The 22,510-nt window shown below is 35.7% G+C and overlaps 2 protein-coding genes across 4 annotated transcripts in view; one reads left to right on the top strand and one right to left on the bottom strand.

The window, feature by feature from the left end:
• Ir8a (Ionotropic receptor 8a) overlaps window positions 1-22,510 on the top strand; it is a 465,956-nt gene that overhangs the window by 146,406 nt on the left and 297,040 nt on the right. The gene's annotated exons all lie outside the window — the stretch shown is intronic.
• On the bottom strand, window positions 19,615-22,456 carry LOC141480466 (uncharacterized). Its single transcript, XM_074170472.1, has 3 exons — window positions 22,354-22,456; window positions 21,712-21,809; window positions 19,615-21,653 (listed from the first exon to the last, which is right to left on the bottom strand). The coding sequence occupies exon 3, from the start codon at window positions 21,641-21,643 to the stop codon at window positions 21,341-21,343; it is 303 nt and encodes a 100-aa protein (XP_074026573.1). The 5' UTR covers window positions 21,644-21,653; window positions 21,712-21,809; window positions 22,354-22,456; the 3' UTR covers window positions 19,615-21,340.

Below are 22,510 nucleotides of genomic sequence, written 5' to 3'. Positions count from 1 at the left end.
CATCACAATCATGTATAAGTAGCAGTTATTTTTTTCTTTCCTCAAATTATATAAATTTGTAATAATAATGATAATAAGTGAGATATGCCATATTTAGGAGAGTAGAAAAGTAAAAACGTCGGATAAATTCATCTATGTCTGGAAAGTAAGTCACACTAATAGAATTATGAGTCAGAGAAAATGTTCAACGTTAATTCATAATGTTAATATGCCATTCTTTTCTGTTCCTTTCTATGCATTTTTCTATTTTTCGTTCGCATTCAAATAGATGAACATATAGAGACGTCTGGATCAAAATTCAATGTATTTTCTTATGGAGCTGAAGTGTTTGCAATTTTCATGACATCTGATCGGAACCTTGTGGAACACCCAACTCGAGATAGATGTGTTTCGGAGAGTGGAAGAAAGAAACGTGTGACGTCATCGATGCAGAGAATTGATGATGAGTATCGGAGAGATTCAAAGAGCGTAGGACTCCGCCTCGCCCCTTGGGCCCCTTTGTTACGTTCCAGTCACTTGGTAATCAGTAGTTGAAGTAAATTAAATTAAAAAAAAGTTCATCGGTATGAGAATCGAACCAAGGTCGTCGGCGTGGTAGACATTATCCTCAGTCACGACACCAATTTTTATTTCGGAAGTAATTGCGAATTGTTGATATTTATGGCGGTTGTTTTGTCGGGACCGAAATTGACTAATTTTCTATTTGGGGAAAATTATGACGTCATTTCCATGTAGAATATTGGAAAATATCCATAGATTTGGGGAAGAATTGATGTTTTATAAGAGGTGTGTTTGTGTGTGTGTGTGTGTGTGTGTGTGTGTGTGCGTGCGTAGGGGATAGGTCCCATAAACATAGTTATACAGTTAGTGTTAAAAGTCGAGTGTGATCAACTGAATGTATCACACTCTGTAGGGTTCCGTCATGTACTTGCACAATGCTGCCCTCTGCGACTCATCTATGTATTTCAGACTTGTATTGTTTAATTCAATATTGTATATTATGTTCCATTTTGAGACTGAAGTGTGTGAACACTTAATGAATGGTAACCGTTGAGAGGTCTCATTGAATTTTTTCTCTTCTACATTTCTACTGCTGGCGTTTTGTTGTTATTATCCGATTAAAATCTGTTCAAAATCTGTTTTCCGGTAATCAGCTGTCGCCCCCATACGAACGACAACTCTCAGAAGTTGAGAAACTTGTGCGAGCTAAGGACTAACAAGGTTTTACCTTTTAACGTGTGATTCCTAACACAATTGCAGAATCATCCTAGCTTCAACTAGATAAATTATCTCAAATTATCCGATCGTGAGTCGGGCGCACTACCACCGCGGCCAATTCCACAATTGAATAACTGTGTTAATAATCAATACCAAACAATGTATTGATAATTTCACAAATGAAATGAACGTTAACAAGTATTTTTAAAAACAAGCTTTTGTTTACTAAATAATGGACTAAAAAGTTTTAATTTCTGGTGTAATGACGTTTCACGACTCAAGCCTTTGGGAAAAATCCATTTTTTCTACTGTTGTTCGTTTTCATACAATACCTTTTATTTCTTATTTACACGCTTTATATTAGTTTCACCTGTATGTATGTATGTATGTATACTTGTCTATATGTGTGTTTGTTTGTACCTCCAAAGCTCGGGATCTGTATTGACAGATTTATCTACCTACTTGATATTTCATGATCTATTCGTAGGCAGATGGCGCTGTACGTAACCTACTTGATATTTCTTGATCTATTCGAGGGGAGATGATAGGTTGTTCAACAGAAAATCAAAATAATAAATATAGTTTAAAAAATTAAAAAACACGCTTTCATAGCATATGAAACTCAAAAGTAAAGAATAAATATTGTTGAAAAATACTAAAATACACGCTTTCAAAGAACATCGAACTGTAAAGTTAAAAATGAATATAGGTTGGAAAAAACTAAAAAACACGCTTTTAAAGAACATCGAACTAAAAAGTTAAAAATAATAATTTTTTGAATAAGCTCAAAACAATAACGATCGAAAAATACTAGTATTATTGTGACAAAAGCGTGGCCGCTTTGTGCCATATTTTTTGTATATCCAGCGCCTAGGTTTTTTTCACAATATTACTAGTATTTTTCGATCGTTTTTGTTTTGAGCTTATTTAAAAAAAATATTTTCAACTTTTCAGTTCGATGTTCTTCAAAAGCGTGTTTTTCAGTTTCTTTTTACACGCTTTATATTAGCTTCACCTGTATGTATTTATGTATGTATGTATGTATGTATGTATGTATGTATGTATGTATGTATGTATGTATGTATGTATGTATGTATGTATGTATGTATGTATGTATGTATGTATGTATGTATGTATGTATGTATGTATGTATGTATGTATGTATGTATGTATGCTTGTTTGTATGTATGTTTGTTCGTAACTCTCAAGCTAAGGATCTGTATTGACAGAATTATCGGCATTATTGCTTGATCTATTCGCGAGCAGATGGCGCTGTACGTAACCTACTTGATAGTATTCAACGAAAGTCATTTTTTGTGGAGGAAAAATAAGTTTTTTATCGAACTTTTTTGGGTATTTGTAACCTTCCACAATCTGAAAAATATAAAAATTATAATGGAGAACTTTATACAAGTGTAGAAGGGCAAACATTTTAGTTTACCCCGATAAGTTACTGCGTAAAAATCAAAGAAAAATCTTCTATTTATCAGTAACTTGTCGTATTCAACAATTTTGCCTATCAAAAAAATTATGAGGAAATAATACTTATCTTTCTCGTTTCGGAGGCCAAAATCTGCCTCCGTCTTCAGAAATGGATAAAAAATTCGAATACTTTCGCAGTTACTCCTTTTTTGATAGCTTATTTCTTTACTTCTTCGACATATGTCAAAGAAGTTTTGAAATATGAAATTATGTCAATGTTGTTGATTGACAACTGAAACATTCGATGTAATACAAGGTACTCTCCGATATCAATTTGTTGCCATTTCGCCACTATCTAAAGTTTTCTTCAAGATGGGTAGTCAAGTACGGTCTATTTCTAAGGAGCTATTCGAGATACAATTCTCTCCAGACATGAGAATATACGCTGATTCTTTTAGCTTACGTCTCTTAGAATGAGGCTCATTGGTAATCATTCTTGTCCTATTCCATTCCACCCGATGTTCACCGTCTGATTTTAAAATGTGTTCTGATGATTTTGATCCTGTCAATTGTCTATTTTTTATATAATCTTGATGTTCATTCTCACGCACTTTCAATGGTCTTGAGGTTTCACCAATGTAACTTTTACTACAAGAACAAGGTATTTTATAAATACAATTTTTTGTTTTTTCTTCAGTAGTTGTTGGGTTTTGTATGTGTGAGTATAGATCTCAGTGTATTTTTTGTTTTGAAAGTAGTTCTAACATCATACCTATTTCCAATTCGTCTTATTTTTTCAGATAGTCTTGGAATGTAAGGTATAACGTAAGTTGTGAAAGGTGTCGGTGGATGTTAAGTCGATAATTGTTCAGTTGGATGTTGTTGAATTTGTGAAACTGTTTGTATGTTCATTTGGTTTTCAATTGACTCTTTTTTCTCTATTGCATTTATCGTTGAATTTATGAACGAATCTGGATAAGCGTTATCTTTCAAAACATATTTAATTAATGATATTTATTTATTGAGATTTTCAGTTGAATTGCATATCGTTTTAGCTCTTTTGTAAAGGCAATTTATTATACTTTTTTAACACTCGCATGATGATTTGATGTATAGTGAAGATATCTATTTGTATGTGTTTTCTTCCGATAAACATTTGTATCAAATTGATCTGATGATTTCTCTAACATTACATCAAGGAGAGGGGGTCGACCATCTTGTTCAATCTCTATTGTGAATTTTATTGTCGGCCCCCGCTCGTTGATATAATTCAAAAAAGCATTCAGGTCATCATGGTTTCTAGTCCAAACAGCAAAGATATCGTCAACGTATCTCCACCGAACTTTGGAACCATTCTGATAAGTTTCAACATAAGATTCTTCAAAATACTCCACATATATGTTACTTAAGATTCATCTCCATATTGAAAATAGGGTTTGTCTATACGTAATCTTGAAAGTTCTAATATAGAATTAACATCCAACTCCGTTCGATGTTTTAAAGTTGAGTCACTTTCCAACCTGGATTTGACAATGTGAAGAGTTTTATAACAGGAACATTCGTGAAAAGACTTTCAACATCAAAGCTCATCAGAACATCACCATCACTGAGTGTTATGTCTTTAGGTTTAGTAATGAAATTGGTTGTATTTTTTAGGAAACTATCACTGTTTCCTGAGATTGGTTTCAAAATTTCCAAAAGGTATCTTGCTAATTTCTGACAGGGAGATGCAATGGAACTTACGATTGGTCTTAAAGGAACATTAGGTTTATGTATTTTTGTTAAACCATAAAAATGAGGAGGTTTACTAAAATGAGAAATTAGTTGAGTGCGTTCTGTTTTGGTTAGCATGTCGTTATGTTAAGCCGATGTTCTATAAATTTTTTGTTCAATTGATTTTGTTGGATCATCCTTTAGTTTTTTGTAAACGTTTTTTGTTATATTATGTGTTCGGTATGTTGTGTTCGGAATCAACTGAGATAATTTATTTTCATAATCGAGAGTATCCATTATCACTGTGGCATTACCTTTATCAGCTGGAAGTATTTTGATATTAGTAGGTATCTGAACGAAGGGATGTTATTGTAATTCTCTCATAATTATTCAAGTTACTTCTAATATGATGGGGTCGTGACAAAATGTTTTTACGTTCAGATCTGTAATCACCAGATATTTCAGGTGGTAAATTTAGGGCTGTTTCTTCTATAGCAGTAACTAGTTCAAATGTTGGTACTATTTTTGGAGTTACTGAGAAATTCAGTCCTTTGCCCAGTAGCAATTTTGCATGAATATTGAGAATTTTGGATGACAAGTTAACTACAGGTTTTTCTATAAATTGTTGGTTATTTTCTCTATTACTGAAAATACCTCTTTGTTTTTCTTCCAGTAGTTTTTTAATTCATTCATGTGAGTTATATTTCTACTTGAAAGAGTTGAAAGATTGTTGAATGCAAAAATATAAATAGTCAAAATCATTATGAATCAGATGTGATCTTATGTATTGCTCCAAATCATTTATATTCATTTCAAATAGCATGGCCATAGCAATAACTAGGCTGTAACGTTCCAACGTGCGATCCTTCAAAGTGTACAGGATTCTTAAAATACATCATTGAAGAAAAAACATACCGTACAAGGTGAGTCAGAATACATTATTTTAGAAAAAACATGTCAATTTAACAGAAGTCTAGCATTCCAACACGTCAGAAGGACATTAAGTCGTATCGTTGTTAACAAAGTTAGCATGATCAGGAGAAAGAGAACACCAACGGTGTCGAAGAGTTACGTATTGTGGAGTTAAGGTTCGAAAATGGGGAAAGCGAAGTATTTGACAGTTTTGCGCACGTTTCGACCGATTTGCGTACGTTTCGACTGTTTTGCAAGCGTTTCGACCGTTTTGCATGCGTTATTCGTTATCGTTTTATCGTTATTGTCGTGGCAGTTTTCAGACTCATGAACGGAACCTTGTGGAACACTCAGCCTAACTTTTGTTACAGAGTGGTGTCGGTCGGCCAAACAGAATGAAGAAATCAAATATCGGTCGACTGATTGTGTTAGATGAAATTAAACTCAAGAATAAGGGTCGAATAATAATAATAATAAAAGTGATGAAATTTTGAAAGTGCCGTAGTGAGCGTGTCTCACTTGGCAACAATTCTAACAGCCTTTTTTTGTAGAACGAAAATATGATAAGAGTGCCTTGAGTTACCCCATAGTATGGTTTCATATGTCATATGTGGGTGAAAGAGAGAAAAATCTGAGATTTTGAGTATATCTGAACTTCTGCGAGACGTCTAAGGAGAAATGATTGACGAGAGAGTTTTTTACTGTGACATCCTGTATATAGTTCATTAGTGTAGCACTCTGTACATAGCACTTTTTTATATATCATCTAGGAATCGAGGAGCACTATGTCTAGGTGAGCGAGATAATAAAGATCGGAAAATAAGGAGTTGTTTTATTTAAGTTGAATACATCACAAGTGGTGACGAGTGATATTCTGAGTTATAAAAAGTGCAAATTCATTTTTTTACGCTCAGCAGTGAACCCCGAGTCGATAAAATGACGGAATCTGTACAGTATACGGGACACATTCAGGAATTCAATCCTGCTACGTCGGATTGGTCGATTTATAAACGTCGTTTGAACAATTATTTCACGGCAAATAGTATCAACAAAAGTGAACGGAAACGTGCCATTCTTTTAAGTTTATTGAATGAAGAGGCATATCAACTACTATTCAATATGTTTATTCCAGAAGAACCTGAAACAAAATCTTTCGAAGATATTGTGAAATCCATGGACAATTATTTTCAACCGGTAGTGTCTGTTTTTGCGTGTCGTGAAAAATTTTTCGAACCACGAAAATCATCCAATGAATCTCCAAAAGAGTGGGGTGCAAGACTGCGATCATTAGTGGCAAATTGCAAGTTTTCTGGAACCGATGAAATTTGTAAGGCTTTAGTAAATCGTTTTATCATCGGCTATGACTCTGGTCGAGTGAAGGATAGGCTTTATGAAGAAAAAGAAACAGTGACTTTTGCTGAAATCATAGAAATTGCGTCTTCCAAAAGTACGGTTGTACAAAATTACAACAGCACTCTCGAGATGGAACTAGAAATCTACTACACGAAGAATAAGTCCAGATCTTCTGAGCACAAGAAACCTCTTCCATTCCGAGTGGCATCAAGAAAAAACAGCTGTGAAGACAACAGTCCAGCAGGTACGAGCGGCGGCAATTCGGGATCAGGAGGCGGCGGCTCAAAGAGGGGAATCCGTATCAATCCACCATCACATTCTAAATGTTCCGTTTGCGGCCGTAAGAATCATAAAACAGATAAGTGTTCTTATAGAAATTGTAACTGTCATATATGTGATAAAAAAGGGCATCTTGCTCCTAAGTGTCCAAATAAAAGAAATGCAAATTCATTTAAAGAATTGAATGAAAGTAAAAATAACTTTTTTGAATCGGAAGACTATTCTCTTTACAGTTTGGAAGCAAAAACCAACCCTGTTTTTATTAAACTTTTTATAGATAATAAATCGTTCACTTTTATTTTGGATACTGGAGCAAGTTATACGGTAATTTCTCGCACATTTTATGAACAAAATTTTGAGGAAAAAAATTTTAAAACAACTGACAAGGTTTTTTGTTTGTATAGGGTAATTTCAATAAGGGACTCATGTCAATAAAATTAAAATCAGATTCAGTTACTCCAAAATTTGTCAGAGCTCGTCCCTTACCTTTTGCCATTAAAGGAGGGGTGGAAAAGGAACTCCAGCGGTTAAATGATCTTGGAGTAATCCAACAGTTTCATTATTCTGGGTGGGCATCTCCTATTGTTCCAGTTTTGAAAAAAGATGGTACCATTAGGATATGCGGAGATTTTAAGGTTACTGTGAATTCTTTCATCGAAATCGACCCATTTCCTCTTCCAAAAATAGAAGACCTCTTTGTCAAACTACAGGGTGGAATACATTTTACGAAGCTCGATCTATCAAATGCGTATCAGCAAATTTGTTTAGATGAACCATCAAAAAAATTAGTAGTGATATCTACCAATAAGGGTTTATTCCAATATAATAGGGCACCGTTTGGTATTGCAAGTATACCGGGAAAATTCCAAAGAATATTGGAATCACTTTTACAAGATTTAGATGGTGTTGTTGTCTTTCTGGATGACCTCTTAATCACAGGTAAAAATCGCAATGAACATATTAGAACGTTGGAAGCTGTGTTAGCTAGATTGGAAAATGCGGGATTGAAATTGTCGTTTAAAAAGTGCGAATTTTTCAGAAGTAAAATATCGTATTTGGGCTACGATATAGATAAAGTTGGTCTGCATACTTCTGAATCGAAAATTCTAGCCATAAAACACGCTCCAGCTCCTCATAATATTACCTCATTGAAATCTTTTCTGGGATTAATCAACTATTATGGAAAATTTGTTCCAAACCTTGCGTCTCTTTTGCATCCAATGTATAACCTGCTCAAGTCGAATTCAAGATGGGAATAGTCTGATGAATGCGAATTCGCATTTGAAAAGTTTAAACAGTTGTTGATGTCAGCACAAGTATTGGTGCATTATGATGAGAATTTACCATTACGTTTAATAACGGATGCTTCAGATAAAGGCCTGGGTGCTGTGATCACACATATAATGCCTGACGGTTGTGAGAAGCCTATTGCTTTTGCCTCGAGAACCTTGTCAGAGGCCGAAAAAAATTATTTTCAAATGGAAAAAGAAGGTCCAGCAGTTATTTTTGGTTTTTGCAAATTCAATAATTATTTATACATGAGAGAGTTTACGCTAGTCATTGATAATAAACCTCTGATGTATATTCTTCATCCAAAAAAAATATTCCACAGTTTTCTGCAAACCGACTTCGCAGATGGGCTTTAATTTTGTCTAACTACCAGTACAATATTGAGTATGTGAAATCAAAAGCCAATCACGCCGATTTTTTGTCTAGGGAACCTTTGGGTGAAAATAGTTTAGATGAGGTAGATTTAAATTTTATCAGTTATTTTTCTGACAATGGAGATTTTCCTATTGATTTTCTTCAGATTAAAGATGCAACACAAAAAGATGAAACATTAGTAAAAATCATAAAATATTTGAAATCAGGTTGGCCCAATGATTCATACAAATTGAAATACAAGAAAGAATTCAAATCATTTTATAGAATAAGGAATGAATTATCGATCGAATCGGATTGCTTACTATGGAATAATAGAATCATAATTCCAACTTCTTTGCAAAAAAATATTTTAAAGAGTTTACATGCTAGTCATATGGGTGTGGTGAAGATGAAAAGTCTTGCACGATCATTTTTCTGGTGGCCAGGGCTCGACAAAAAAATTTGTAATACTTGCGAAAGTTGTCTGATGTATAAAAAATCACCAGATAAATCTAGTTTGACTTGTTGGCCATGGCCGGAACAACCTTGGTATAGGTTGCATTTAGATTTTATGGGTCCATTCAAAAATAAGTATTTTTCAATAGTTATGGATGCTCATAGTAAGTGGTTGGAAGTTTTTCCGATGTTTTCTATTACCTCAAGTTTGACAATGATTAATTTATGTCTTGTCATATATGTCAAAAAAAAACTTTCATCGTGAAAAAAAAGTGTTTTTCACCGTGAAAAAATTGGTTTTTTCTCACTGCCGAAATAATTGACAATTCATAACAATAAGAGAGATCCACAGGATTTGCAGTTCGGCCACTTATCATCAAAATAAGGAAAATATTCGCATTTGAAGAAATTTTCTGACAACTGTCATATTTTAAAATAAGTTCGTCAAATTCAGGAAGTGAAAAAATCATTCAATTCAAGTAGACCAGTTCAACTAAAAGCTAAGTATTCTTAAAATATATCTTTTATATATAAAACACATATTTTGCTCACTTTAAACCGTAGTTGTATATCATTCATTTCAATGACTGCTAACGATGGCATTTCTCTTGATAACAAATTCTGTGAAATTTGTGAAAAATCCTTTAAAACAACGAAAGGTCTCAAAATTCATAATGGTAGAGTTCATAAAATTTCTAATACAAAATCCTCTTTGAATGAATCAGCTTTCACACAAGCTGTCGATTCTGTTCTGTTGCCTCATTCTAATAAAGATACGTCATTCAATACTACGTTTCATGAAAAATTGTCCTCATTGAAACGATCCAGTCACATTATAAAAAGGATTCCTAAATCTGCAAGAAATTGCTCTGCCTCTGCCTTTCGCGAAATTATAGAAGAATGCTCACATACAAACTCTCCAACAAGCTGGGAAAACTTGTTAACTTTTCCTTATACTTTGTTCTCCATCCCACATGCCAAGGACTCCCGTAGATCTTCTCTCGCATCTCTCATAAAGAAAAACATCAAACTTCTCAATTCCAAGACCAATGTCATTCCATCTCAAATCGATGAAAGGAAATATAACCAAAACTTTTCTAAGCTTGTTTTGAGTAAAATAGCTGATGGTGACATTAGGTTAGTTATCAGAATCATGAGCTCAAGTGATACGTTGGCCGAATTCGATGAATCCACACTTTCAGTTCTCCAATCAAAACACCCTGGATCAGATTCCTCCACACATTCTCTGGATTCGCAACTACCACACGATTTTTCAGAGTTTCCGGTGTTCCAATTTTCAGAACATGAAGTATCGGAGGCAATTAAATCTTTTCGTTCTGGTTCTGCTGGTGGTTTGGATTCTTTCCGCCCTAGTCATTTGCAAGACCTCATTAGTCACAGCTCTGGAAATTCAGGACAGAAACTTCTTTCTTCTGTTACAAAATTATGTAACTTCATTTTTACTGGTAGGGTTTCTCCAGAAATTTGTCCTATACTTTTTGGCGCTTCACTGTGTGCTCTTCGGAAAAAAGATGGAGGAGTAAGACCGATTGCCGTCGGTACCTTTTATCGTCGATTGGTAGCTAAACTTGGTTGTATGAGGATTAAAGACGAACTAGGATCGATGTTACGTCCACTACAGTTTGGTTTCGGTACTGCAGGTGGATGTGAAGCTGTTGCTCATGCTGCTCGTAGATATATTAATCTTCATCCAAATCCCGATTCAAAAATTTTCCTGAAAATAGACTTCAAAAATGCCTTCAATATGATTGATAGAAACATCATGCTTCGTAAGGTTAAAGATTCGTTTCCAGGATTATATCCCTTCTTAAGTCAGTGTTACAAATCAGCCTCCTATTTGAGTTTTGGTGAACATCTGATTCTGTCTGAGAGAGGTGTTCAACAAGGTGATCCTTTAGGACCTGCTCTTTTTTGTCTGACCATCAACGAACTTACTAGAAGCTTATCATCCGAATTTAATTGTTGGTATTTGGATGATGGCTCAATCGCTGGCGATGAAAATAGTGTTTCAAAGGATTTGGAAAAAATCATTGATTATTCAAAACATCTTGGACTTGAACTAAATTTTGAAAAATGCGAGTTGATTACTCTTTCAACTCCGAATAATATTTCCGAATCCATTTTGAAATTGGCTCCTGGCATAAGAATTTTGGAAAAGTCTAAATGGAGTCTTCTGGGTGCTCCTCTCTCTAAAGATTCACTTTCAGAACATCTTCGAGAAAAACGGGAATCACTCAAATTGCTGACCACCAGATTGAATGAACTTCCAAAACACGTTGCATTTTTTCTTTTGAAAAATTGTTTGGCGATTCCAAAACTCATGTACGCCCTCAGATGTTTCCCCACTTGGTCAAGTCAGTTAGAACTTGACGAATTTGATAATTTACTCCGCCACACGACGGAATATGTTACAAACAATCATTTCAATAATGATTCATGGCTCCAAGCAACTCTTCTTGTAAACCTTGGCGGATTAGGGCTACGTTCGGCTTCTTCCTTAGCTTTACCAGCGTTTCTGTCATCAGTCAATAGTGTTTTCGATCTTATCGATTCCATCCTTCCTTCCATATTTATCAATATCAAAGACGTTTTTTATTCTGAAGGTGAATCGCTTTGGCATGCTGCAACTAATATTGCTCCTCCTACAGATAAAAAAAATACAAAGTGTATGGGACCGACCTCTCCTGAACATTATAACTGATAAACTTCTGAAATCTACAAGTGTATACGATAAGGCTCGTCTGAAAGCAGCAATGATTAAGGAATCGGGTGCTTGGCTGAGTACTTTACCTGTTGCATCTCTTGGAACACTTTTAGACGATGAATCTTCCAGAATAGCAGTAGGACTTAGGATGGGTTCATCTATTTGTGTTTCTCATACTTGTGTTTGCGGTAATATAGTTGATGAGAAAGGTACACATGGTTTGAGTTGCAGGAGAAGTACAGGGCGTATATCTCGACATCACCAAGTGAACGACATATTGAAACGAGCTATGTTGTCAGCGGATGTTCCTGCAATTCTGGAACCCTTAGGTACCAGTCGAGATGATGGTAAACGACCAGATGGCATGTCTCTCATACCATGGAAATACGGTAAACCTGTGGTATGGGACTTTACTTGCGTTGACACGGTCGCGGCTTCCCATCTAGCCGAAAGTTCCAAGTCTGCTGGAACTGCAGCATTGTCTGGCGAGAAATTGAAAAGGAAAAAATATCAAAATCTTGGAAACAACTATCTGTTTCATCCAGTAGCGGTTGAAACTTTTGGTGTTTATGGCCCGGAATCTCTGTTATTCGTTCATGAACTCGGAAGGAGAATAGGCCAAGCAACGAAAGATCACCGTTCTACCTCTTTTTTGATAGAATGAATTAGTATTGCTATTCAACGTGGCAATGCTGCTTCAGTACTTGGAACTATTCCTCCTTCACATAATTTTGATGAGATCATGCATTGCCCTAATTTCTGTACGGAACTGAAACCTCTTCGAAACAAGCCAAAATATGTGGATATTTATCAGTCTCCTATCAAGGTTAATTCACAAGTGATTGATCCACCTTCTTCTTTTTCAGTGCGGTCAGTGGACTCAGGTCATTCTTGGCCCCAAAAAATGAGTTGCATTCCTCGTAGAATTGGTACCTTTTCAGTGGAAGCGCTTCTTGAAGCAAGAGCCGAATCGATCCCTCTACGAAACCCTTTTTCACTTGGAAGGATCGATCGCAGCTTGAGAAATGGTTCTTATGGAGATTCGGTGAAACGTGTTCTTCCTCTTCCTTACGAATCAGTAGAGAGTTGTCCTAAAAATCTAGAGAAGAAAATTGGATTGGATAATTTAGGAAACACTTGTTACATGAATAGCATTTTACAAGTGTTGTTCATGACGAAGAATTTCAAGAACGAAGTTTTAATGATGAACGAGAACGGGAATGTTTCCTGCTTATTCATCAAACTCAAACAACAGTTTCGTAAGAAGGTATCATCTTTCCCTCCAACCGATTTCCTGGAGTTTTTGAAGTCCACTAGATACTCGTTAGGACAACAAGAATATTGTTCCGAATTCTTGGGGTTCTTGTTGAATACTCTTCGTGAGCAAAACAATAGCAAAATCAATACTCCTGACCGCTCTGGACTGAATGATTCCGTACAACACATCTCGTCTTGTGTTTGTAAATCTTTTGCTGGAAAAATCCTTACTTGTTTACTTTGTGGTAAATGTTCAAGAAGTACTGAAAACTTATGTGAATTTCTGGAACCTAATACGACTAATTACCAGTCCGTGCAAAGCTTAATGTTAAATCATCTGAAAATGGAATTTTTAACAGGTGATGATCGACTGTATTGTCAAACATGCGCCAAAATAACTGACTGTTATAAGGAAACAAGTATAGCTGAGGCACCAGTCAATCTAATAATAACACTGATGATTTTCAAACAAGACTCAACCTCTAACGGAAGCAAGAAACTCTTTGGAAGGTTCGAAATAGATGAACATTTCAACCTAGCAGACCACTGTTATAATATTCATGCAGTCATGGTTCACTGTGGTTCTAGCGTTTAATGTGGTCATTATTACGCCTTGGTCAAAGAAGAAACGGACTGGTTTAAGTTTGACGATAGTCGTGTCACGAAGTGTTCTGGAGATGCATTGAATTTATTGGAGATTCTAAGGGGTTGTTTCGCGCGTTTTGGATTACCAAATCAGATTTTACAGATAACGGTACATCTTTCCGTTCTCAAGAATTTGAGAAGTTTTTAGTTCAGAATAATGTAGGTCATATTACGACACCCCCTTACCATTCTTCCTCTAATGGTGCGGCGGTGAATTGCGTGAAAATAATCAAAACGGCTCTTTTGAGTGTTCTGGGTAAAAATAACCAAACAAATATCAATTTAGTTCTCAATAACTTTTTATTCGACTATCGCAACACTCCTCACTGTACTACAAAAAGAAGTCCTGCCAAATTAATGTTTGGAAGGAATTTGAGAACTCGTTTTGACTCACTATTGCCAAATTCAAATATGGTTGTAAAAAATCGCGTCCTAGAAGCACAAAATAAACAAAAATTATATTTTAAAGGTAAGACAGTAGTGAAGTGCGTTCCTCGAGAATCGGTGACAGTGAAAGATTATAGAAATGCGGGAAAAGTGATTTGGGTTAAGGCTAGAATTGTCAGGAAAATTGGAAGGTCGACATATATAGTTGAAGTACCAGAATTGAATAATATTAAATGGAAGCGACACATTAATCAGATAAAAAAACTTCATATCAAAGATGCTATATTGCCTAATGGAAATTTTCAGAGTTCAACCGATAACAATACAGTTCACAGTTGAAGTTGTTCCAAATACTGCAGACTTTTCCACTTCTCATGACACGAACTGTTCGAATGAAAATGTTATTTCGCGACCAAAGCGTATGGTTAAGCCACCTGGACGCTTAACTTATACTTGAATATATAATTGTCTCATATTATAATGTATATATATATGTATATATATTTTTTAAGGGGGGAGATGTGACATCCTGTATATAGTTCATTAGTGTAGCACTCTGTACATAGCACTTTTTTATATATCATCTAGGAATCGAGGAGCAGTATGTCTAGGTGAGCGAGAGAATGAAGATCGGAAAATAAGGAGTTGTTTAATTTAAGTTGAATACATCAGTGTTTCAATATGGCAAGACCATTTCAAAGTTTCATCTAAAGTGATGCCCAAGAAATTTACAACAGACTCTTCATTCAATGAGGAATTTGTCGAAAATGTTTTGCTCCGATTATGATTGAAATTATTGGGGATCATTTGCTATACCCCTGACGCCAAAAAATTCGAATATGTCAAGAAGGATACTGTGTGAAACACGGTCGATGGCCCTGCTCTGGTTACACATGGTTACTGCCCAGTGCCCTGTTCAAGACCCTCTACTATGTCATGAAATAAATTGGCAGTATTTCGAACTGTGGAACGATTCTTTCTAAACACAAATTGATTATTATGAAGCAGATTGATTTTCTAAAAGTATTTGGATAGTGATTTCCTAACTATTGTTTCCACAATTCCACCAACTGTGGGTATAATGGAGATAGGGCGATGGTTTTCAGGAAGATGAACATTGCTTTTCTTGAAAATCAAGTTTAGATTTCTTGCTTTCAAATTACTTGGGAATAACCCTGACTGAAGCACAGGTTTACCAAATATGCAAGTGGTTTTGCAAGAATATCTCTCACATGTTTCATCATCTGGGTGTTCAGATTATAGATATCCCAAGAGTAACTATTTTCGAGTTCATTCATAGCAATATCTTCTGGTGATACGGGAATGAGGAAAAATAAGTCCTTCAGTCTGGGTTTGGATCTCAAGAAATCAGAGATAGCTACATTCGTGAAGGAGAGTTCATTAATTGAATAAATCTAATGAAATAAACTTTAACCGATGAACCCTGTCTCGATATACCTACACAGTACGTTGAATGGACTGACTCCTATCAGAAAACAACTACTCCCCTGGCTAATACCACGAAGGGCGTTGGATTATATCCGACAGGCGTCAGTGCAGAAATCTTCACAGAAAATTTCCTGCATATGCATTTGGCAATACAACTGAAAGAGTCGACCTTCAATTTTGGAACGGGCACACTTACAGGCCGGTTTCGGACTCATTAGCCACTCGTCAGTGCAAGATAGTGACCATCATCGACCTAAAGTCAATGATATTCCATAATTGAAAATCGGAATTTTTTCAGAGTATTTCATTCCTCTTCCGAAGTTGGAGCGAACATCACGAAATGTCACTCCCTCTAGTGGACGAGGTACTAACCAACTGCATATCTGTAATTTGCCCGATGCCTCTGAATAAGGAAGAAAAACTTGCTATTAGACAGTGGGCTATGCTTGAAGACTGGCAGTAAACAAATCTGAAGAAATGAACTTTAACCGTTCAAGCCAGTCTCGATATACCTACACAGTAGGTTGAATGGACTGACGCCTATCAGAAAACAACTACTCCCCTGGCTGATACACGACGGGCGTTGGATTATATCGGACAGGCGTCAGTGCAGGAATCTTCGCAGAAAATTTCCTGCATATGCAATCGGCAATACAACTGAAAGAGTCGACCTTCAATTTTGGAACGATCACACTTGCAGACCTGCATTGCCGATTGCATATGCAGGAAATTTTTTGTGAAGATTTCTGCACTGACGCCTGTCGGATATAATCCAACGCCCTTCGTGGTATTAGCCAGCTGATAGGCGTCAGTCCATTCAACCTACTGTGTAGATATATCGAGACTGGCTTGAACGGTTAAAGTTCATTTCTTTAGATTTTTTCACTGCCAGTCTTCAAGCATTGAACACTGACTAATAAGAAACAATAATTAAAGTTTCAGCTACTTTTGAGTAGTAACCACTGAATTATTCTGTCGTTTCCTTTGTTTTAATGAAAGGCATTTGTTAACATAAGTATTCAGTGAGGTGATCATGAAATCTGATAAGGAATCAATTTCTTTCATATGAGTGAATACATCTCAATTCACTTCAGTCAATTGCTATTCGAAGTTTCTCAAGTTGGATGTATTTGGTATTGTTGGATGAGCGAGGATCTGTAGAGTGTTACAATTAGGATTTTCATTTCAAGAATCTCAATTCCCTAAAATTCTGCATGAGATTCACTAGAAAATCTTTTCAAATCAAGTAGTCGAAACATCAGATCATTTCGTATGAATATTGATACACCACCATGATTATTTCGGGCTCAAAAATAAGAACTGGTCAGAAAATATTTGCCAAGATTAACCGTTTGCAAAGAGTTTTCATCGAGCCAGTGCACAAAAAAACGTAAAAAAACTGGCTATTCATGGGTGTTTTATTACCTTTCTTGTCTATAAAAGAGAGTGTCAGTTTCAGTTCGACTATTAAGAGTATCACAAAAAAATGTATCGTTTAAAGCTTCAGCAAATATTCTTATTAGAGGGTCAAGATCTGGTGGTAATGCTTCTGATTCTTCGTTTTTAATTGTTATTGGTTGATGTTGACCCACACCATTCCCAAGTTCTGTTGCGGAATAATCCTCTGTTTCAGAGAATACAAATTCACGATCTCCATTATTTTGGTGCGGAAACGAAATCTCTTAAGTATCACGTCCATGGCTAGGTGTGTAACATTTCGTCCAGTTCTCAAGTCAGCTTCAATTCTGTAAGAAATATTTCTTTCCATAGAATATTTCATTATGATCATTCGTATTGTTTCTGGTTGCAAGACAATACTATTTGCAAGCATTTTTAGTATTTCAATGTTGCTCTCTTTCAGCAGATGAATTTCTCATTTCAGCTCGTCAATTTTTCTGAGTAGATGATAACTATTTTCTTTGATAGCTTCATTCAGAAATACCTTTAGTTCATCCATACTAATAGTAAGCAATATTTGAGTTTTACATACCTCTGCTTTTGCTAAACTTCCCGTCATTTTAGTTTGTTTATTTTAACTATACAAACGTTTAAATATAACTTATACTGTATTTTCAAGCGCGTGGGATATAATGCCATTCGTGAGATTAGCCATGTGAATAGTTGTTTTCTGATAGGTGTCAGACCATTACCCTTCAGTGTAGATAAGTCGAGACTGACCTGAATAAATTGTTGTTTCAGTTAATTTGAATTAATTCATCGAAATTCCATTTACGAACATTGATACAGGTGTATCAAACTGATTTATTTCAATAATTTTTGGGATAATCTCTTTCATGAATACGTTTCAATAATTTTTAGCTCATACGAACCCATAGGTATTGTCATCACATTTGACTCTCTACTAATGAATTTGGTGTAATAAAACCCGTTACATTCAGATAGATATATTTGGAATACTATAATAGGAATGGAATGCAATAAGTGCAAAACCGTATTCAGATCCGAGGTTTAATTGAATAAAATATATGATATCTGTAGATAGAAAAAAAATATTCTCTTTCAGTGTGAATGTGAATGTGTAAGACATTGTCAAACTATTAGCAACTCCTGCTGCACCCCAAGTTGATGCTCCTGAAACAGACACAGAAACCAAAGTCAGAGCCTTCAACAAACCCCGTCAATTTTATACATCCCGGCTATGATTTTCACTCCCGATTCAGACGTAACTTTGAACTATCTCTTCTTATTCGAAGCGACCTCTCCTGGCAATGAAAAAAATGCTGAAATTACCAGATTCATGTGCTGAAAATCAGTTATCCCAGTGCCGAAATTTCCATATTCGATGACACATATATTTTCTAGATGTCCTAAATGCTGGCACCTATTACAGATAAACCATAATGTTTCATTCCTGGCAGACTTCGATACTTTCCTCAACCAAGTATGTGAAATGTTTTGACGAAAATACTCGAGGTATGGAATTCTTGATTCTTCATAGAATAAAGAGATCCAACGTACTTCATCATTCAATTCACAGAGATGCTAAATGCATACCAATAAGAAAAGATTCTTATTCCATCTATTAACATGTGTACTATTGTACAAAGTTGTGTCAATTGTATTGCTTCGGGAGTTTTTGACAAAACAAAAGCGGATTGGCTTGAAAATCAGGCTTTCTAAGCATCTTTTTGATAACCTGCTAGTTTTGCTGTCGGCTATTACCATACTTGTTACTGCGGGTGCTTTGACATCCTGTTATGGAGTTGACGTATCACCTTGATTGCATGAAGATGCAATGAACCCCGTTTGACGCATGACTTCGGCATGAATTTCGAATTGTCGTTAATTTAGTCATCGTGCCTCTAGAAATTTTTTCAATTTGGATTGGATTTGTTATCGATTTCCTGCAATCTGTCTGAAATACTTTCATGTTTCATACCACTGATGAAGCGATCTATCATTATTTGTTCGAAAGATTCAAACTTGTAGTTCACAGCACATCTCTTTTCAGCCGAGCGAATCATTCTGCGCGTGATCTTCTGTCGTTTGGCAGGCTTTATAAAATTCAACTGGTTCACGAAAAATGTTTATGGATAGGCTGAAACGTATTATGGTCAGTTCATACAATATTGCATATTGCTTGCTTTTCAAAGAATCAGGGAAACATATGTTTGAAATATGTTTTTTCCGTTAACCAGCTATCGCACCCCTACGAACGACAACCCTCAGAAGTCGAAACTTGTGCGAGCTGAGGACTAACGAGGTCTTATCTTTCAACGTGTGATTCTTACCACGTGTTGGACGATAGCAAGTGAAAATCGATAGTTCAGCCTGCGGCTGAACTATCGATTAGTAGGCATACCTACTAATGATTTACAATTTACACAAGAATATTTAGTCTTCTGATCTCGGCTCCTTGGACAAACCGAACACCTTCCAATAAGTTTTGAAACTTTGGCAGGTGGCACTGCAGAAGTATTTGGCCTGAGATGTTCAAGATTTTGGCGAATACTTCTTGGTATTCTTTCAAAAATATGGTCCTGGATGAGTTCCGTGCCTAGCATTTTGACAAACAATCTTGATTCGATTTGAAAATGTTATATTTTTAGGAGTGATTAATTTTTTGGGAAAGAAAGTTTTTGGCTTTCTACTACTCCATCTGATACAAAAAAATGGATGAGAGAATCTTCCATGTGAGTACAATTTATTACCATTCATTCAAAGTAGAACTCATGTGAATGATATCTGATTCCTATTCCTCCACGAATGTTCGATATACAAACTGAATAGAGAAAAGTATCTTCTGTATAATTCAGTGTTCATATAGAAGTATTTGTTTCGAAAGAATTTTTTCTTTCGTGTAATTCAATGTTTATATGAAAGTAGCTGTTTCAGGAGGACTTTCTTTCAGTTTGTGTCTGAAAGTTACTTCTTTGCATGATCTACACATCCATGTATAGAGTTACTTATTTTCAAATTGATTAATCCTTCCTTTCTTTGGAAGATTCTCTCATCCATTTTTTTGTATCAGATGGAGTAGTAGAAAGCCAAAAACTTTCTTTCCCAATCTTGATTCATTCTGAATCACTACTTTTGCACAGGCACCGCTCCGAGAGCGCCTTAAGGATTTTCCTGTAGTGCTTGTGTTCCATCCTTAGAAGAAAGTGAAGAGTGAAGAATGTGTCCCATCTATCTTGCTTTTTGAGGGTTCAAGAAAATCTTGAACCATATTTTCTATTTATCTTGATAATTATGTCTAAAACTCATTGATACAGTATGATTTTAACTATAAAGGGTTTCACAAAAACCGCGACACGTTTTTCGCTATACAATAGCTTTCTCAAGTGTTAATAATAAGATACTTCTAAATTTCAACTATTTTATACTATAATAGATAACAAGAGGCCATATTCATGAATTTCTAGACACGTTAAATGATGCAGATATTTCATCCACCACACCTACACCGCTTTTAGTAAAGTTGTAGAAGCTTATTATTTCGGGTAAAGTCTTCTCTCCAGTTGCTTCATCGATAGATCCATCATGGTTCTTAGTGGACATCAGCAGGACGTTTTTTTATGGGACATACAATAAAAAGGTGATATCCTTTTGAAAGCCAAACAAAGATGTCTTTGGTTCCCTGTTCGGAACTGTCAAAAATTCTGCTGGAATGCATCTTTTGTTCTTTCTCAACTTGCCCACTGAAGTGAGGTTATGCTGAGTCAGTAGCTTCATCATTAATTCAAAACTAGTGTACCAATTGTCAAAAGTCACATTTCGGTTCGAACCAGAAATAGGTTGTACAGGCCTCTCTACAATATCTATTGGGGAGTTGCTAAGATTGTAGAGCCCTTCTGGTTGTTTTCCTGGATATATCTCCAAATTTAAAACATAGTAGCTCCGGGCGTCAACTAGGGCTTGCATTTTGATCCCTTATTTGGCGGGCTTATTGGGAGTGTACTTGTTTGAAAGCCCATCTTCCACGAAAGGATTCCAGCTTTTCATCGATCGTCAGATATTGTGAAGGAGTGTAGGCTTGCTTACAATTTTCAACAAATTTGTCTAGAATTCCACGAACAGCAGCTAATTTGTCAGTCGCCACTCTTCCTTGCGATTCTCAATATTATCGAATCAAAGACAGACCATCAAGAATTGGAAACGATTTATAGACATCGTATTGCGGAATATATCAACACCAGTCCCATCTGTTTGCCATAAGTCTCTCAAGTTCTGACGATCAGAACGGAACATACATGCTAAATAAATAAATAAGTCCAATGAATGCTTGGATTTCACACTCATTGGTTGCTTCCACCATGCATTTATTTTTGTATGCAACAGATTTTTGTTGAATCTTGACATTGGTCCCACGCATTATGTCTTCGATCATTTGTCGATCAGAGAACAACTGCCAACAATCTAAAGAACTATTACAGTTTTGTACCATTTTGTTCTATCTTTTCCGGGATATAGTTCCTTGTTTTGTGGAGGTCCGTCGATATTTTCATTTTCTGTCTCATTTTGGAATCCCGTTTCTGCGTTCTCAATGTCTGAGTTTCCGGCATGAACTTCATCTTCTATTGTTATGTCCTGCTCTGAGTCGATATTGCGGTTGCTTTCAGAGATATTATCAATATCGTCTTCGCTTCCCGATTCGATGGTGTCTTCTTCACTTTCAGCCCATAAATCTTCAAGCTTTTTTTGTTCGTCTTTGTACGACATGATATTTTAGCTAAAAAAAATAGGTGATTGATTTTCCTAATTCAAATAAGTCAAAAATAATCACTTACATAAAATAATGAAATCACAAACGTGAGTACATAGATGGGGTTTGACACACCCCAGAGCGTTTTAGTTGCGTATAGTCTCACTCACTTCCTACGGAATACTGCAATAACATTTGAAATCAATGGTGGGGATATAGATCAGAAGCTACTGGGATGTGCGTGCGTATAAATCTGACATTTAGTTTATTTCCCATCTGGGATTTATGAAACCCCAGGGTTAACCTTATGACCACCTTAGCCTTGAAAACTTTGATTTTGGTATCGGTATAATACTGAAAAAATTTCTCATACATAATGAAATCTTTTTTTTGGCAAATATTCTGCAATTATCCGTATATATACTGTCATTATTGATCTGTATCAAAAACTGAGCACAGCTTTTTGAATACAAAATCACCAGACTGGCAGGTGTTAAAATGGGGATGCATTGGCCGTCGTTCTTGTGATACTGATTTTACTTTCAGCTCTTTCATCGCCAAATAAAGTACTTATATGAAGTATAATGAACGTTGTGCAGTAATGAGACTCGATAGTAGTACAGTTACTTTAAACGATTACTTGATACAATGGCAGTTTTATACGTAACTTGATACAAAATACATATATTCAACTGTACAACTCAACGATTAAAGAAGACGAGCCTACCTTGCTGCCGTTATAATGACATGAAATGCTAATCATTGAATAAATACTGAAATTTTCAATTCACTTTGGTAATAAAACAAGGATTCATAGGTAGATATGTAGGTATTCAGGTTAAATGAACCTGATAAGTACGGTTGGCGAAACATACGACACATAC

The sequence above is a fragment of the Leptinotarsa decemlineata genome, unplaced genomic scaffold (genome assembly GCF_025532065.1).
Source record: "Leptinotarsa decemlineata unplaced genomic scaffold, Ldec_3_MD MMD2_P_RNA_scaffold_11, whole genome shotgun sequence".
NCBI classification, from domain to species: Eukaryota; Metazoa; Arthropoda; class Insecta; order Coleoptera; family Chrysomelidae; genus Leptinotarsa; species Leptinotarsa decemlineata.
This window is presented reverse-complemented; position numbering and strand designations above follow the sequence as displayed.

What these genes read in the sequence shown, in the direction of transcription:
- LOC141480466 (XM_074170472.1), bottom strand. Translation starts at nt 21,643, where the DNA reads ATGTCGTACAAAGACGAACAAAAAAAGCTTGAAGATTTATGGGCTGAA.